General features: G+C 42.1%; 2 protein-coding genes across 7 annotated transcripts in view; both read left to right on the top strand.

The window, feature by feature from the left end:
- Nucleotides 1–19,180, top strand: part of LOC308081637 (small ribosomal subunit protein eS26) — a 127,757-nt gene that overhangs the window by 71,871 nt on the left and 36,706 nt on the right. The gene's annotated exons all lie outside the window — the stretch shown is intronic.
- The window catches only part of arhgef25b (Rho guanine nucleotide exchange factor (GEF) 25b), a 34,214-nt gene continuing 17,015 nt past the window's right edge, over nucleotides 1,982–19,180 (top strand). The window contains exons 1-4 of one of the 5 annotated variants that reach the window (XM_080423193.1): nucleotides 1,982–2,231; nucleotides 3,836–3,944; nucleotides 16,496–16,824; nucleotides 16,942–17,040. In XM_080423193.1, coding sequence (XP_080279319.1) covers nucleotides 2,142–2,231; nucleotides 3,836–3,944; nucleotides 16,496–16,824; nucleotides 16,942–17,040 — 627 coding nt within the window. In that variant the 5' untranslated portion in view covers nucleotides 1,982–2,141. Of the gene's footprint in view, nucleotides 2,232–3,835; nucleotides 3,945–7,637; nucleotides 8,086–10,216; nucleotides 10,257–16,495; nucleotides 16,825–16,941; nucleotides 17,041–19,180 lie in introns of those variants that run through there. The other 4 variants (XM_080423196.1, XM_080423195.1, XM_080423197.1 and 1 more) reach the window with 4 other exon arrangements.

The raw sequence follows: 19,180 nt of genomic DNA, 5'->3' as shown, positions 1-19,180 counted from the left end.
ACGGGCACAAACAGAGCAAAGCCCAGCCAATCAATTAAGCTGACGGTCGGGTTGGCCAATCAGGGATTTATATTGGCTAAGCGGCACAAAAGTGACCCGAAGTTTCACCAATCTGTGAAATCGAGATATTGGCTTCATGACTGGCCTGTCCGAAAAACTTCGGACAGACAAGTGCCCATTTATACCACTACCAAACACGTCTGTATTCTGAACGCAAGACCACCCACTCAATAATCTGACCAATGAATCTGGCCAGCAGCTCACTGTTGTCTCGAGCCACTGAAGAATTGTGTACAGCCAGGTGATGTTAATTAGCCTGGTAAACCCCTCCCTCCGGAAATCTCATTTCCATTTGATGAGATTTCCGGAAGGGGGGGGGGGTTTACCAGGCTAGACGTTAATACCATTGGTATCCTTCTGACGCACTGTGGGAAATTTGTAACAGAGGTTTTGCTATTTCTTGCGACAGTCTGTGTTTATGCATGGTCACTAGAGAGGGATTTCGGAGGTGTTTGTACCTCCTGGAGGTTGGCTTGTGAGACTAGTAGCTCTCCTCAGACAACCTCTCTTCCAAACTATCACGGCTTTCACTGCTGGCAGAATGAAGCCTGGGCTGAATGCAGAACCAAAACAAAATATTATTACACCCACGGACCCACCCAACTTTTCCTTTTTTTTTTTTTTTTGGGGGGGGCTTTTCTGCCGTTATTGATAGTTCGAGTGAAGATGGACAGGAAAGAGGGAGAGAGAGACGGGGGGAGACACGCAGCAAAGATCGATGTAAACGGGACTCGAACCCGCAATGCGCTGTCAGGCTGTCAGGCAATAGAGCCTATACAGTATGTGGTACACACCTGGACCGCTAGGCCAGTGGGCGCCCCACCGACCCAACTTCTGACCAATCACACTGTCCAAACTTTCTTGAGACAGTTCGAACATCTAGGGGTGCAGGAGTGTCAGAAGAAAGTTTTGAGACCGCCCATCCGACGTTCTGAATGTCATCATCTTGTAGTTATCACCTACCCTGTCTGAAGAAGGTTTGGACATCGGATGGAGCATGCAGGCCCCTTTATGCCCAGGACACATGGACACAACGTATGGGTTAATAGATAGATAGATAGATAGATAGATAGATAGATAGATAGATAGATAGATAGATAGATAGATAGGTAGGGGTAGGTAGGTAGGTAGGTAGGTAGGTAGGTAGGTAGGTAGGTAGGTAGGTAGGTAGGTAGGTAGATAGATAGATAGATAGATAGATAGATAGATAGATAGATAGATAGGTTTTTTTGTGGAGGCACTTCTGTGGCCTATACAGGGTATGCAATAAATTTGGCACGGATCAGTTAAGCTGTTTGCGAGATAAGCTGTGGACGGGCACACACACGCAAGCGCGCACACACCCACACCCACACCCACACCCACACACACACACACACACACACACACACACACACACACACACACACACACACACACACTCAAACACACACACACACACACACACAGAGTGACCCTCTATAGACAGTTAGCCTCCTTCAGAGCCACGTCATAAAAAGGGCAATGATTGAATGAGATAAGTGTAGCTGAATATGGGGAGACAAATGGTGTAAACAACTAAGAAGATGAATGTATGATAACAGAAAAATATAAAATTTCTTTACTTGTACTTGTAAGTACCTATTTGACGTTGCAGTAATAAAGATATTTTGTATCTTATGTGAAAACACGAGGACTCTGAAACAACAACAACAGCAATAACAACAAAACTCTTTGAAGTGATTACGAACCGAGACTAATGTGTTGGGGGCAAGACTGGACCTGCCAGGGGTCTGATTGACCCCCTCTTGACCAGAGGGCCCTGAGGAGAGATCCCACTGTGACTGAACAACAGCTGTTAAGTCCTGCCCAGAGGAGACAATGGAGACAAAGCATGCATGTACTAGTAAACTCTAGCACAACAGCACATGTACACTGCTGCTGAAAGCTCAGAACTTGTTGTTTTCTCCTAAAGAAAGAGCAAATTGATGCATGTGACAAAGACAAGGCAAGGATGCGTTACTGAGTCGAGGCAGAACAAGACACTTTATAGAAAGTGAGGAGGATATGAGCTGAGGACAAATGTGCAGAGAGACCACAGAATGAAGACCGAGGGAGAGGTGCAAGGAAGGAAGATTCTGGACACCATGGCTGATAGGATGACATTCTTTGGTTCCCGAAGCCAACGCTGGGTAAGTGAAGTGATAGTTACTGTCTGTCATGTTGAAAGAGTCTTCCAAACCTGGGTCTTGCTTTAATGGTTGCAATAAATAAGAGTCAGAGTAAGTTAAAATGTGTGAAAGTGTGAATGCTATGATGATCTGTACTATACATATTATGGACTCATATAGCCTAGTGCAAATAGCCTATTTAGACTACATGAGACCACAATGTGAAAGTCAGCATTTTCATTGCTCATTGTCCTCATCTGTGCCATAACTTTGGTCAATTGGTATGTAATGGCCACTGTGATTTTACTGTGCCTGATGGATGTGGAGATGGTTTGTAGCCTACATGTTAATTCCTGTGCAATGCCATATGGTGAGGAGATGAGGCAAGGTAGTAAGCCAGCTGACCAAATGGGATGTTTGGAGTAATTGCCATGTCTCCTGATTTGACTATACATGTATGAAACACAAAATAATAATGTCAATTACTTTAGATTAATTCTGCTGCCTTGACTCTGTTATGATTAATTTACAGTAAAATATCTGGATGGTGAAAGCAAGGTGAAATTGGAATGAACGGCTTATTTTTATGTTATTCACCATTATTTATTATTAGCCATATACCCTGCAAAACATTGCTATTGCTCTGTTGTTTCCCCTTAAGTTACTTTTCCAATGCATTTTGCATAATGCATTATAGGCTACAGTTCAAATGAAAGCATGGAAATTACTGGGAAACCAAACCCTGCATTTTCAGTTTCCACTGGTTCTTAATTACGGAAATTACCCAACCAGAACCAACAATGAAAACCAGAATAATATTTTTAAACTGTTAATAGGCTACTAGCCTATTGACCTATTAAGCCAGGCTTTTCTAGCTTCTGCTACTGTAGCTTCACACCTAGCTACAGCTGTACCCCAACTTCTAGCACTTCTGCCTAGAACGCCATTTTATGGTTGCTCTGGTGGTTGTTTATCCTCTCAGAGACATTCCACAGATAAGATAAGAAACTACTTGAGGCAAAAAAAAGAAAAGAAAGAAGTAAAGGGATAAGTGGAGAGATAGCCTGAGCATTGAAAGTGGTATAATGAGTATAGTAGCTATAAATAGCTTCCTCTATTTCATGTTAGCAATATAGGTGCACATATTTATCCCATCATGAAAAGCTACTACATGCAAGGATATAACTATAACTCACACAAATCTGTGTGAGTTATATCTTCTTACTCAATTTATTTACTTAAGTAAAAGTATCAATACGGCCATGTAGAAATATTCTGTTACAAGTAAAAGTCCAGAATTCAAAATTTACTTGAGTAGAAGCTTACAAAAGTTATGGTATTAAAATGGACTTAAAGTGCCAAAAGTAGAAAGTTCTCATTACGCAGAATGTCCCGTTACAGTCGTTTTTAAATGTAACTACTAGTAACTAAAGTTTTCAAATAATTGCAGTGGAGTAAAAGTACAATATTTGCCTCTGAAATGTAGTGGAGTAGAAGTAAAAGTACTGAAAATTGGAAATACTCCAGTAAAGTAAAAGTACCTCAAAATCTTACTTGAGTACATGTACTGTACCCACTGCGTGCAACGGTGCAAGGACATAACTCACTTTCTTTCTGTTTTTCAGAGTTCACAGACCAGCAGGAGTGATGTGATGCTGCGAGAGGATGGTTGGATTGCTGAGATGAGGCTGAAGTGGACCAGGAGGCCCAGTAATGTGACAGCACCACGTTATGGTAATAGACTACTTCAATCTTTTATCTGAGCCAAATTCAATCAAGTGTAGCTCTACTACATCGATGCGATGCATAGACGGGAGGTGCACTACTTAATTCATCCATAGAGGGGCGCCATCTGACTAGAACAGTGGTGGAAAGTAACTAAATACATGTACTCAAGTACTGTACTTAAGTACAATGTTGAGGTACTTTTACTTTACTGGAGTATTTCCAATGTTCTATACTTTTACTTCTACTCCACTACATCTCAGAGACAAATATTGCACTTTTACGCCACCACAATTGTTTGAAAACTTTAGTTACTATACTATTTAAATGTTGGCTGTTTGAAAATAGCCGATCAACAAGCTCACAATGCATTGGGTTGTGAGCTTGTAGATCTGCTATTTTCAAAAGATTTTTTATACATTTTAGACATATATGATGAACGGCATTCTGCTTAATGAGTACTTTTACTTTTGGTACTTTAAGTATATTGTAATGCCAATACTTCTGTAGGCCTACTTTTAAATTTTATAGTTTCCATATTGCAGTATTGATACTTTAAGTAAACAATTTGAGTACTTTTTCCACCACTGGACTAAAAGGAAGTCATTAGGTATAGACAAAGCAGCCATTGAGGCCAGCGAGTGACCATTTGTCGTTTTTATATAACTCTATGGGGGAGACAGAGGAAAGGGAAGCAAGCAGAAGGGAGGTATGGAGAAACGTTGAGAACACATGGCTGATGGCTCCCAAGGTTGCTTGAGTCAGGATTCAGGAATGATGCCCAACTTAGTTGGAATTGAGTAGGTCTATGCCACGTGTTTAATTGGAAAAGATAGACATGGATGATGGTACAAAATTGCTGTTTTGAATAATCATGCTTTTACAAATATAATTGCATAAAAAAGACAATTGTAAACTGCAAGATTATAGCCATTTGTCATTGCCACTGCCAGAGGTTATCCAACCGAGGGTGATGAATGCTGGGTGATAATTTGCTTATCACATACCCATAACCTTATTTACAGAATTCACAAAGACAACTAGAAAATATCATTTGAGCAACACTTTAGAATAAATAGATAAGAATTGCTGTTGACAATTGTCACAGGGAGGGCCAGATGTCCTCTGTAGCTGAACAAAGTGTGGGAAAGGGTGTTGTCCTTAAGTTAACCCCTGGGGGTATGCCCCAGGGGTCTATACTTGGTCCCCTCGTTTTTTTGACCTCTAGTCCTCTGCACCAATTGTCTTTGCCAAAAACAGCCAATCTACAAGCCCACAATGCATCACAGTGCAACATGGTTTGGTCTTGTAGATCTGATGTTTTTTGCAGAATGCTCACCTATTTTGACATGGAGTATAGGTTTGCAAGGGTTCAACCTTGATTGCCTTGTAGGTCATCACCTGTGTTTTGAATTGGATGCGGGCAGAAGCCATTGAAGGGAACACAGAAGGGGGGAGATGTGAAAGTTAAGGGAAGTCTAAGACCATGCGTGCCGCAGCATTCTGGATCAGTTGAAGGCGTTTGAGTGAGCATGCTGGCAGACCAGCAAGGAGGGAGTTGCAAAGGTCAAACCTGGAATGAGTGTGAGGCATAAGGAACAGGGCAGACTCCTTGCTGAAGAATGGTCTGAACATCCAGATGTTTACAGCTGACTGTCCAGGACAACTTCCGGGCCTAGAACAGACCCCAGGGGACTCCAGTCAAGAGGGTATAGGGAGGATGAAACAAACCTTTCCATGAAACCCGGGGTGCCGTCTCAGTGATGGCAAGGTCAGAATCATAAAGGGTGACCATGGGGAAGCTGGTGGTTGACAGTGTCAAGTGCTGCAGATAGGTCAAGATGGATGAGGACTGAGGAGTGGGAGACAGCGAGTGGGCCGATTTGAATCCTGGCTGTTTGGGATCCAACAGGTTATTCTGTGATTGCTGGAGAGAGAGGTGGTTAGAAACAATTCATTCAAGAGTTTTGGAAAGACAGGGAGGGAGTGATACCAGTCTGTTGTTCTCTGGCAGAAAATATTTTCAAATGGGGGTCTGTGGCCAAATAGGTTCGGAGGTCCTTGACATGAAAACTTTTGAGAACCACTGGGGTTGCCAGAAAAGGGCTGCTCAATTTACGTAGGCGGCGGATCAAATCACAAAAAGTAGCACGACAGGGTGAGAGAAGCGAGAGAGAGAGACAGAGCAGAGGAGAGAGAGACAGACAGACAGACAGACAGACGCAGAGTTTCCACCATCACATAATGCTTGTCGTCAGCGCGTGTTGCGTCTAATCAACTTCTCATGCCAGACACCATTTATTCTAGCAGGTGAGTTTATTTCAACAGAAAGATGGCAAACCAAGACACATACTGTACGTGGCTTTTTATTTTTTAATTGTTGCAAGCTGCTTCTCTCGCTGAGGGGTGTAATGATTTGGTTGTCGTTTGTCTGTCTACTCAAAATGTTTACTCAGTGCTTGTACTTGTATTTATTCATTTATTTTCATGTATTTATTTAATTATTTATTTACTGTGCAGAACGAGACAACCAAAATAGCATAAATTGATAGCCTCTACCCGACAGAATTTTTGGGGGGCCCCGTCGGCCTCGGCTGAAACTGAGAACTCAATGTGATATGTAAATAATTCTTTTTTTTATCCCACTAGTAGCTATTGGCTAATTTGATTTAACACATACACACTATGCATGCATGCAATGTAAACACAACACACACACACACACACACACACACACACACACACACACACACACACACACACACACACACACACACACACACACACACAAACACACACACGCGCGCGTGTATGTGTTCACATTTTGGCAAGGTCCAGGTTTTTCAGCACTCCGGGTTTGTCATTTAAGCAGGGCTTTTAAAGGGGCTTAAGTAGATAACCAAAGGACCAAGGGCATTTTTATATTTTTATAGCCATAATCTCCTGGGTAGATTGAGATTGCAGGGTTATGCTAGTAATGTGTGCGTGCATGCTTGCATGCGTGCGTGTGTGTGTGTGTGTGTGTGTGTGTGTGTGTGTGTGTGTGTGTGTGTGTGTGTGTTTGTTTATGCAAACATAAATAGCAGAAAATATGAGACATATTCCTAAAACTACCTCTGTTAGTTTCTTTGCTGTGTTTACATGCCTTGTGTAAGGGGTCACATAAGTTTATACATAAATCTAATTGGAGCGCACGCACTACATGCTGCTGCCACGGGATTGGACAGCTGTGCTTGGAAGAGCATCTACTCATGAGTCCTTAATCTTTGCTTTGAGATTAAATCAGCCTGCCTGCAATCTACTTGCTCAGTTAACTGCGTGTGAGTTTCCGCTTCATGTAGGTTTTTTCACAACAGGAGAGACATTGAGGTCTGTTATCCTTTTTCCTTAGATGGATTGATTGCTTGATAGGCAGACGGACAGATTCGATTTGATTTATACTCACCACATGTATGGGAATATGTCTAACTTTACTAACACATGCTATAATGAGAGCACGTATGACAACAAGAGAATGATACTGTGAGTGTTATGGTCACAGTGAACCCAGAGCAGAGGTAATGGGAGGGGTGAGAGCAGAAAGGGAGGGAGAAGCAGGGAGAGTAGGTGGGACCGGGATGCAGTGAGAGAGTCATCCCCTCCCCTCTCCCAGCTTTTCTCTTGCTGTCTCTCTCTCTCTCTCTCTCTCTCTCTCTCACTCACTTTTGCTCCCTCTCACAATCTTTTGCTCACTATTTGACCACACAGTGGGTTAAGTGAGTCAGTAATCAAGTGAGTGTTGGAGAGTGTTGTCTCTCTTGTCTTGTTTTGATTCCATCTCTGTCTTCAAAACATGGTGTCCTGACAGGATTCAGACCCGTCTTCACCGTGGACAACATTGTGAGTGGAGGAGAACTGTTAAGACTTTGGTGTGGGGGGCTCTTCCAGCTCTCTCAGGATTACCACAGGAATACCCTCCTTTGATTGCGTGCGAGCGCGTTCGAGCGTGTGTGTGTGTGTGTCCTGCCAAGCTCGTGCCATGTCTGCCCCCGTCAAGACAAGCGGGAGGGGATCGGCATGAAAGGCGGTCGCCACAAACGGGAATGTGCTTGCCCACACCTGTTCCAAAAAGTTGTCACCAAATGTGGCTGCTGCTACGCCCGTGTCACAGGTAAGTATGGCACATGCCACTGTTCAGGGAGCGATTACGTTCTTCCATCACAGGCACTGGTGTGATGGAGTTGAGTCTTGCAGTATGTAGTACAGCATGTCACCAATGTATAAATATGCGGATCTACAGAGTCAAGCTTTTTTTTCTGTTAATCCATCTGCTCATAGGTCAGATGCCCCTGGGGGGATGTGTGCAATACTTTGACACGCAGAGATGGAGTGTGTCACACTGTCAGAGGCTTGTTTCTGAAGTCAGAGAGAAGAGTCTACTGGGTTCTAGAACAGTGGTTCCCAAACCTTTTTGGCTCATGACCCAAAATAGAAATGAGATGTTTGCTTTGCGGCGCGGTGTGAGCTTGTAGATCTGCTGTTTTCCCTACTTCTTTTTTCATTTATTAATGGAAATTATTTGATTTTTTCGTTTTATTTATGAAATACTTTAGAAAAATATTGGAATTGTTTTTAATTGATGAAAAGTTGTGATTTCTTCAGTTTAAACCTTTTTAAATCTTATGAAATTATATGTATATATTTTCTTAAATGTAGGAAGCGATAAAAAGGGGATATTTACTCACGACCCACTGTTTGGGAAACAGTGTTCTAAAGAAGACATCCCCTAAACTTCTTTTGCCATTAAGTTACTTTTCTTACCTTTCACCGGTTGGACAATGCTGCTGATATGAGACAGAGAGCAGAGCAGTGGCATTGCTACGATGAAACATTTTATGCGGTCAATGTTGTTAGTTATGGAATTCAGGAGGAAATTGATGAGGATTTAGGTGAAAGTGTACTTGAGCAACTTTGACACTATAATTGTACTGTTTGTAGAGTTGAGTAGCCATAACAAGATCACAGAGGTAGATCCATTTGAATTTCGTGTTTACATGGGGTTTCACTTCAGTACACACAGTGTTTGTTTGGTTGTGTATATGACACATATACAGCTTCGGTCGCTGGCGTTACAGGTCCAAACAGAAAGTGAGAGACAGACCAACATCTGGAACTCTGCAATGTCTCGGAATGTGCTGCTCTTGGATCATTGAATCATGGAAAAGCAGGAGTCACTGAGTCACTCTCCCAACATTCCTTTCCTCAAAAAGCAAGGCTTAAGAAGCCCCCCCTCACACACACACACACACACACACGCACGTGCGTACATGCACACACGCATGCACGCACGCACACACACGCACGCACGCACACACACACGCACGCACACACACACACGCACACATGCCCACACTGAGTTAAAAGTCATTTTATATATTTTGATCTGTCAGAAATAGAAACAAGAGACAATATTTATGGAGACAGTTGATAAAAGTGTTGTTATTGAGCATATTCACATGGCCATTTTGATCATATGTCATGTACTCAGGGGTGAGGGGGATTGGGAGCAGGATTTCCCGTATTTACAATGGCCGCCATTTGAATATGGTCAATAATCTCCCTCTAACTGATGAAAATGAAGTTAGTGTTTCAACCTCTGTACCACCAGGTGCCCCCTCACTTCACTAACTCTTAATACTTATTCTATTATTATTCTATTAAAATTATTTTTGTCTTTGCCAGACTAACACTCACACACGCCGCACGCACGCACGCACGCACGCACGCACGCACGCACGCACGCACACACACACACACACACACACACACCAACACCACTGTCCCAACCTTTAAATCCTCTGATGTTCCAGTTGTCAGAGGGTGATTATAGAATAGAACAGCTCTCCTCTATTCTGTGATTCATTGACAGACAAGCCCTGCAAATATAACATATTATATATTATTATATTGCAACATAGTATATCTGTAAATGAAAGTTATAGGATTACATTCATTCCAAATTCCAACCAATTTGACCTTGAACGCAAGAACATTAGTGACTCTTCTTATCTATAAGGATGGAATAAACCCTATTGGAGAGATGTTTATTTATTTTAGTGAATGTGCATCCCGCTCCTCCCACCTGAGTAGTTTAAAATGTCTTCTTTTGACCATGTGTCGTTGAGTGTATTTGTGTAAGAGTTTAGGTGACCTTCTGCAATGACAACCAGCACAGACCCCATCTCACCAACTCTCTTGTTTTCCATCTAATAGATCTTTCTCTTCTGCCTTTCCCCATTCAGTTCTCTAGAGTCAGCAGGGAGTCCGGAGGAACATAAAGTGGTCAGACTCTTAATTTATTTTATGCTTTCCCTCCGTTTTTGAGCCTCGTCTTCCTCTTTTCTCTCCTCCTCTTCCTGGCCTTGCTCTACTTTCCTCCCGAAGACCTTGTCCTCTTCACTGTCAATATGTTCTCTCTCTCATCTCTGTCCCTCCTTTCATTTGGCAGTATATATTCAGCGACTGTTTATAAACATAGTGAGACTCCACTGGATACCGTGTGGATGTGTGTCGGGGAGACATGGCTCTGAAAACTATTTCAAGTCCCTCCAGCAGTCAAACCACCTCATAACACATAAATCACTCTAGTCTAGTGCATAAGCCCCCCTGTGACTAATAGTCCATTAGTCTGCAGTCGTGTGCATGCATGTGAGGTCATCACTATACCATCATGTGTATAAATGAGCCAAACAACAAGGAAATTGACCATATTTATATGGCGGCCAACCCACCCCTCCCCGACTGATTTAATAGCAAGATGGTCACCGTTCAAATATGGTCAATGACTTTGTGTGTCCGTGCCGAGGCTTGTGCAAGCTGACTGTAGTCAGTCCAAAGACCCGGTCTGTGTTGCACAAAACCCTGAGCAGATAAACTGTACTTCTAAAGTGGGACTATGTTTTTTTATGCCAATGTCTCTTCCTTGTACACAGAACAAGCAGTTAGTATAGATGTAGGGAAATCTATATATTTTAGGGATGAGGGGAGTGCGGACTGTGAGGTATTTTCCTTGGAAAGATTCCAAGAGGAAGTGAGGCTGGGCCATTGCAGTGCCAATAAGCCTGCGCTTTATTGCAATGATGATGACTTCATCTAATGGCATGCACCAGCTCTGACCCTCTTTATAGACTTCTACTTGCACTCGGTGACGCAATGAGAGCTGCCGAGGACAGAGAGGGAGGGATGGAGAGAGCTGGTCCACAGTCTGTGGTGCCCTTATAGGATAGGATAGGATAGGATAGGTTAGGTTAGGATAGGATAGGATAGGATAGGATAGGATAGGATAGGATAGGATAGGATAGGATAGGATAGGATAGGACATAAGAACCTCAAAATGCAATACAGACATGCAACATGTGTATACTGCATAGGAGCTATAGAGATGATTAGACCTGGGGTAGTGTCATGGCATTTGAAGTGGTGTTCTGTTCCCACAGCATCTAAATAAGTACTGCTGTTACTGACCATGACCATGTATGGGGGTGAGCGGGGAACACAGAGCACTGTGTGCATGACTGTCTCCTAACCATCTCTGTGGTAGAGAAAGACCACCTCACACCACAGACCGCAAGAGGGTCGTCTCTCTGTCTTTCGGTTGATCTCTCTCACTTTTATATTTGTCTGTGTGTGCGTGCATGTCTGTGTGTTGCATACAAGAGCAAGATAGGCTAGCCAGATAAACCCTACTGTTCTTATAGTCAATATAGCAAACATGAACGCAGAGCTACAGGAGTGTTCTGACTAAACTAAAAGAATGGCTGACCTCAAAATACAAGTGAGCATAGTTTAACTCCTCCTTGGTAGCAGCATCCTCTGCCCCCACCCCACCCCTCCTTCCTCTGTAAATATACCTGTTGATGTTACTGTATTGTATTGTATGTATTATATGTACTATATTACTGATGAATTGAGTACAATGGACCACAATGGAAACAAGCCCCCTGGGGCTTTTTGTGTCATCCTTTTAACATAACCTCTGACTGTACTACCTGTACTGTTAACAATCTTGCTAATAAAGTATTCATTCAATCAATCAATCAATCAATCAATCAATCAATCAATCAATCAATCAATCAATCAATCAATCAATCAATCAATTCTAATCTAAACCAATGTGAGAATATGAAAAATAGTGGTTGGGATTCATTGTTATTATCTTCTAGCAGCATCAGCAGAACAGGTTTGTCACAATGGTGAGACATTTAGACTGACCCCTGGCTGATGTGATACAGGTTCCAATTAAAAACAACATTGATTGATTGATTGAATACTTTATTAACAGTTTGCAAAGACAAGCACAGGGAAGTACAGTTCAATACAAGGTCTGTTAAGAGGATTTTAAACCCAAGAAAGCGCTATGGCTTGTTTCCATTGGGGTCCTTTGTACTCAATTCATCGAAAAATAACAGACTGCTAGTAGTCACACAGGTTGGGTAATGGGTGTGCATCTCAGACCATCCGGATTACAGTGAGAATTCTGAGCACAATACAGAATTCTTAATCATTCTGTTTCGTTGAGGACCTTCATTGTTCTCCCCCCACCTTCATTGTTCTCCCCCCATCTACTTATGTGACTACCTTGTTTGTTGTTTTTTGTACGTCGATCTGGATGATCGTCTGCTAAATGCCTAAATTGTAAATTGTAAACTGTAAACTGTACATTGCAGGATGTAGGAAATTTGTGAAAATAGCACTGAAAATTTAAGGATGTGTAACGTCTTCAGTGATCAGATTACCAATCTGACTGATATACGTTGTTCAATACACGTGAAGGAACGTCCACACGCACGCACGCACGCGCACAGTCGCACACACGCACAGTCGCACACACGCACAGTCGCACACACACGAGGCATTTGCACAAGCAAGCAAGCTTATATGCATTCATGCACTGCTAACATGCTGGTTGCGATCCATATGGCGATCCAGCTGTTGCTGTGTGGGAAAAAGGTTCATTACATAAGCACCTCAAACAAACACCATGAGCCATGAGTCGCTCACCATGTTTCTTCAGCACCGCTTTGCACGTCACAGTGACCATTAAGCACCATTAAGAGCCGGTTCATAGAGAATGTTGCTGTGTTTGTGGAAAACCTTGCTCCATTTCCACAGCAGAGGTACCTGTCCTGCTGTGTCACCTCACTTCACTAGATGGTTAAGATGGCTGTTAGTGGCATTATATGACCAGACACTAAAAGCGTCGTCACAAATATAACGAGAAAGGCCTAGAGGAGAACATTACAGCCGCTGGCCCGTTGTGATAAAAGAGATATTTGTACTGTAGGCATCTGAACATACGTGCTTAGAGGTTATCGGATATATTGGACTGACCAATATAGGCTACCATATCAGAATCAGCGACTCCAGTATGGCAGACTTTTTTACTTTTATTTTTCAACATTTTAGCATTAATTATGCACATTGTTGATGATGTTAATTATCCAGGGTAATTTATTTTTTCTTTTAAAATTTTTGAATGCATAGAAAGGTACATTTTTTCAACCACTACAAGTGCTTAAAGAGCTTGAAATGTAACATAGAGTAAACAAAAAACATGTGACGACAGTGGAATCAGATACCTTCTATATACATTACATATGAATATTGGAATCTTGGAGAGAGATGTTGATATCTGCCTTCCTTTTCTCCAATATATCTGAATTGGTATTGGCCTTGACAAATCCAGACAACATCTAGCTTAAATTAATACCATTTCATTTTGGTCAAGTCAAGTGGTTGGAATATTGGTGGAATCAGTTGTTGGTATTTGTTCTGACATTGTTAAAATAAGGTTATTGTCATGGTGGCTTTGTTCCCAGTGTAGAGTGAATGTAAGGATTGCCACTAAAATATTCAAGGACATTTTGACATATTTGGGCACACAGGCTATTATGTAAAAAACCTGTGTTATTATCAGTCAGCATTCTATTTAATGGCTTCATAGTTCAATTCACAAAGTTGCTACACATGCCTTCAGTGGACCACCCACACCCACAACATGCCACCAACAACACCCACCACTGTGCCACCACACACTCCCACCATCCTACCACCACCCACTTATCCCACAGCCCTACCACCACCCACTCCCACCATCCTACCACCACCCACTCCCATCACCCTACCACCACCCAGTCCCACCGCAGCCACTAAACCCATCCAGTCCCTCCCCCCATAATCCGCTTGCTGTTCTACACATCCCATTACAGAAATGAGTTTGTGTTGCTCACATGGACAACAGCAAAGTAACGAATGATTTACTTTAACCAGAGTAGCTCGTTTGACTGCAGTCCACTAGCGACAACTGCAGTGTTGTGAAGGAGACCGATAGTGTGACCCAAGGTATCTGCATAGTAGCATGTGATAGCATGTTCATAGTACACATGATAATCAAATCATCATTCACTACTGATGTCCATTGCAGTGAGGAAATTCATTCAGTGGAATTCTGGAACTGGTTTTCGGGATAAAACGAGAGGAGAACTGAGGTGATCATACAGTGGAGAGAAAGGGCCATATTTTTTACTGTCTATCATGTGCTGCCTCCTTGAACAATTGCAATTGGACAATTTGGCCAAATATCTGTCTCAGCTTTTCTCCAGGGCCCTCAGCTTTTTTTCCCTTTTTTTTTGTATAAAAGTGCTGACAGAAAATATGGGCTTCTGGGGGGTGGCCAGAGTGACAACATAGGATTCCTGAAACGGTTTGCTTCACTTGGATCAGCAGAATGTAATGAAATGTTAATGTCAGGGTATTTAATTAGAACAGTATGTTTGAGGTTGTTGTACCCATTTCACATAATCCACAGGCTTAGACTGAAAGCTGAATCGTTCTGTGGTGTAAACGAGTGACAGCTCATGCAGGAGCCCATGCTGAGTTGCATGAAGCGAACGTTATAGCGGATAGGACATGACAGGTCAATCAGGAATACCTTTGGATCACACAGTTCAGGAAATGTCTGAGATGTGCTGAATCTGATCCCTCTCTGGCTGGCTTGATGATTCTTTTTATGCTTTTCTCATCATCCACATTCTATTAGAAGATAATATGCTGTAATATAGTAAGTTCAAATGTATCAGATATAAAGGCATCCTCTATAAACCTAGAATAAATTCTAATCAGGTTATGGTGCCTTCAGTCACTAGTTTCCAGTAGGGTGTCATCAGTTCTGCAGATTCAGACTTCTAATAGACAGTGCATTCTTATTACCTGATTTGTTAGGCCTACTGATGCACATATGAGTTCATATAATGTAAATGTAGTATTTTTATTTTAAAATCTCCCAAATTGTTGACCCTTTTAAAAGTTTTCCAGAAAAAACACTGACTGAACCTGCAGCATTCATCATCACAAACATCTTTTTCAGCTTCACATTCAAACATAAATATTATAAAAGAAAATATTGGCTAAAACCGATATATTATTTTGATATCGGTTCGATACCGCTATTGCATTTTACCGATACTGATATGATGATCGATTAGTCGTGCATCCCTAGTTCCTATTTTCTTATATGTTTTGTCATGGTTGATTTTGAAGCACATTGAAACTCCATGTGAAATATATCATACGACAGAAATATATCATATATGTATATGTATGTAAGTTAAAGATATTAACCCATTAAGACCTGAGACCGATTCTAAAAATGTTTTCTAAATCCAAACAGTTTAAAAATATATATATATTTGTTCACAATTTTTCAAAAATAGCAGATCTACAAGCTCATAGCGTGGCACTCAGTGCCGCGCTATGACCTTGCATATCTGCTATTTTTGAATAGCCAAAGAAATCTTAAAATGACACCGATGCGTTCCCGGTCTTAATGGGTGAGATACAGTGCAGTAGTGTAGTGGGTTCAGATAAGGCATATTCACACATGTCTGAAGATTGGCTTGTCGTGGTATGAGAGGAGATCATTATAGACTATCGGCTAAGGCTTCATTCTAGTTGTTTTAAAAGCCCAGAGTGCCAATGACGTCGCCGACGTCATGAAAAAAAAAAAAAGATTTGCTGCTCCATTCACTTCTTGTTTAACTTCTTACTGAAAAAGGCTGTATCTCGGCTCCTAAGCATTTTTTTTTTACAATGTATTTTTGGCCTTGGCACAGGGGTGATAAAGCCAGAAATAAGTTTGGCACTGAATGAGCTCGCCGATATTACAGCACATCTCCTAACACAGACGTTGGTTGTTGCCACCAAAAGTTTCAAGACACTTGAAAATGGGACAACTTGCCTCTTTGCTCCTTTGATATACCAGCTGTTACCCATCAGAGCAATATTCCCTCCGTGTTGTTAATCATTCAGGCCTGGCAGGCACAGTAACTGCAGTTGCCGAAGTTACAGTTAGGGCTTAAAGCAGGAAATTGAACTACATTTTTGTACGGAGATCCACAGTCTACTCTACAGTATCTGACCTAAGAGAATTTCTATACCCTATAATTAGCTATTTCACTTTTTACCCACCCTCATAGAATTTCACATGATCTTTTTCCATCTGCTTCTCTCTCCCACTTGGGTAGAATCCTACTCTGCAGCAGGGAGTGAGGGTAGCATCCCTCCCACATTCGGCCCTATGCCTCTCCAGGCCTCAGGCGCCTCCAGCTCGCAGTCCTCACCGGGAGGGTCACGGCACGCCGTCAGTGCCCTGAAGAAGTGGCTCACCAACCCAGTCCGCAAGCTTAGCTCTGAAGCCAGAGGAGGAGGAGGAGGAGGAGGGGGTAAGGGTGACAAGCTAATGACCAAGGCAGAAGGGAAGTCTACCTCTGCCCTCTCTCCCGATGGACAGACTCAGGGAAGGACCATAGAACAGCCTGACTATACCATCCTCCCCGTAACACAGACAGACACGGTGAGAGTCGGTGAATCCATTTCAAAACCTATTTAAAGATGCATGAAGAGGGTTCACTTTGTTGTGTATATATTTATCTTTGTCGCTCATGTCTGCCATCAATTTTGTCTTGTACAGGAGAGGAATGATGGTCCGCTGACTCCTACAGCGCTTTCTCCAGTGCAACCACTCAGGCAAACACCCTTATCTGACCTTCTGCACGATTCACACAGTCAGGTAAGGAATGGAACAACTTCTCTTTCTTTCTTTCTTTCAGCCTGGCCAGCTCGCTTGCACATGAATGGGCATGCATACACAGTACACATGTTGACTGATTTTCTTCTATCTATCTATCTATCTATCTATCTATCTATCTATCTATCTATCTATCTATCTATCTATCTATCTATCTATCTATCTATCTATCTATCTATCTATCTATCTATCTATCTATCTATCTATCTATCTATCTATCTATCTATCTATCTATCTATCTATCTATCTATCTACGTACTGTATATACCTGCCTCCATATTAATCACAGTTTTAGTATCATATTTTCACATAATTATATTTGGATACTTCATGAAATATTTAACTATTTAAAACTTTAATAATTTGATACTGGAATAATAATAATAATAATAAATGCTTGGGGTGTTTTTTGTCACAGTATATTTGCATATACGGGGCGGCAGTGGCTCAGGGGTAGAGTGGCCAGATGGCAACCGTGAGGTTCCCAGTTCGATCCTGGGCTCCCCCAGAGTTAGTGTCGAAATGTCCTTTAGCAAGACGCTGAACCCCATCGACACATTGCTGGAATCGTACCTGGGACAACCAGGGCCTCTGGCTCCCCAGGCGGGCTCACTAACCAGCTATGGTTGCCTGGGGAAGTCAATGGAGGTTGGATTGGGCCACAATGACTGAGGTCATAGTGCTGATGTCATAGTTTGGCTACTAACATCTGGATCTTCTTCAAGATCCACAGCGGATCAAAACGTTGTCAGCCTTTTTGTAATAAAGAAGTACCTTTTACCTGCTTTTACTAAAGCAGGTAAAAGGGCTCTATCTTTTTAACTGAAGCCTCTTTAGCCCAGCACCCACCAGTCGATGTGCGTTAGCTAAGAAAATCGAATACTATCATTAGGCTATACACTATGGCAAATGCCTAAATGACTAAACAGCATAGACCTGTCAAACTTATACGTTGTTACACCTTTCAAGCATCTGTGTCACATCATTTATTTTAACATTTTTTTATTACAAGTTTTTCAGAAAACTTATGTTAGGATTTAGAAGGCGTTTCTTTAATCAGCCTCAGGTGTAAATGGGTTAAAATGTATGCATGTCGGCAGTCATTTCTTGAAAATGTATTAATGTATTTATGGGTGGCAACATCCAATATCCTGATTGTTGGTTTTACTTACTGATACATTTTTTATGTAAATGGATTCAATTACAAAACAAAACTTGAGCAGTTTTGCAATTCAATCTGCAATTAATTAGGTTACTCACACAATGTACTGTATGTGTACTGTAAGTAACCTTCCAAACACTTTAAAGACCACACACATTCAGGCATAAACACGCATGCATGCACACACACACACACACACACACACACAGGCACACACGCACACACACACACACACACACACACACACACACACACACACACACACACACACACACACACACACACACACACACACACACACACACACACACACACACGCTACACCACCTTTCTCTGAAAACTCTTTACAGTGCTGATTAGCTTTCAAAAGCTCTGTGTGGTGGAATCAATCCTGTGGGCTTTTCCAGACAGCATCTGGAAGTGATCACGCAGCCAGGCAGGCAGAAACAGGGTCAGAGCTGGGGGGTGGTGGGGGTTGTGTGGGGGTGCTGCTGGGGGTTTGAAGGGATGCAAAGGAAGACACCAAAATTGGAAGGAGAACAGGAGAAGCCTTGGGGCTGGGTGAGGAAGGGGCCAGTGGAGTTTGGACAATAGGTTCATGTGCCTTCAAGATTGAGGGGGGAAGGTTGAGAGTGAAAAGGGGGCTCTGAGGGAGAACTTAAGGATTCATTCCAGCTAGCAAGGCAGCAAGTAAAGAGTCCTGCGCCGAAAGTAGCAGCTCTGCAAGCTCACAACATATCGCACTGACGCTTTGGGAGCTTGTATATTGTCTATTTTCAGTGCGGGACACCATTGTACGACGAGTATAAATTAAGCATAACAATTAAATCAATGAATGAGTAAAGTAAGTTATTTGGGCAGACATACTGTATATTTAGAACAAACCTTAAATCTAGCAGAAAAGAGCTGATACACATTTTACAGATCAAAATCTGTTATTTCTATGAATGACATATATTC

The sequence above is a fragment of the Gymnoscopelus braueri genome (assembly GCF_963280865.1).
Source record: "Gymnoscopelus braueri genome assembly, chromosome: 3".
NCBI classification, from domain to species: Eukaryota; Metazoa; Chordata; class Actinopteri; order Myctophiformes; family Myctophidae; genus Gymnoscopelus; species Gymnoscopelus braueri.
The sequence above is the reverse complement of the archived record's forward strand: the minus strand, read 5'-3'. Positions and strand labels throughout refer to the sequence as shown.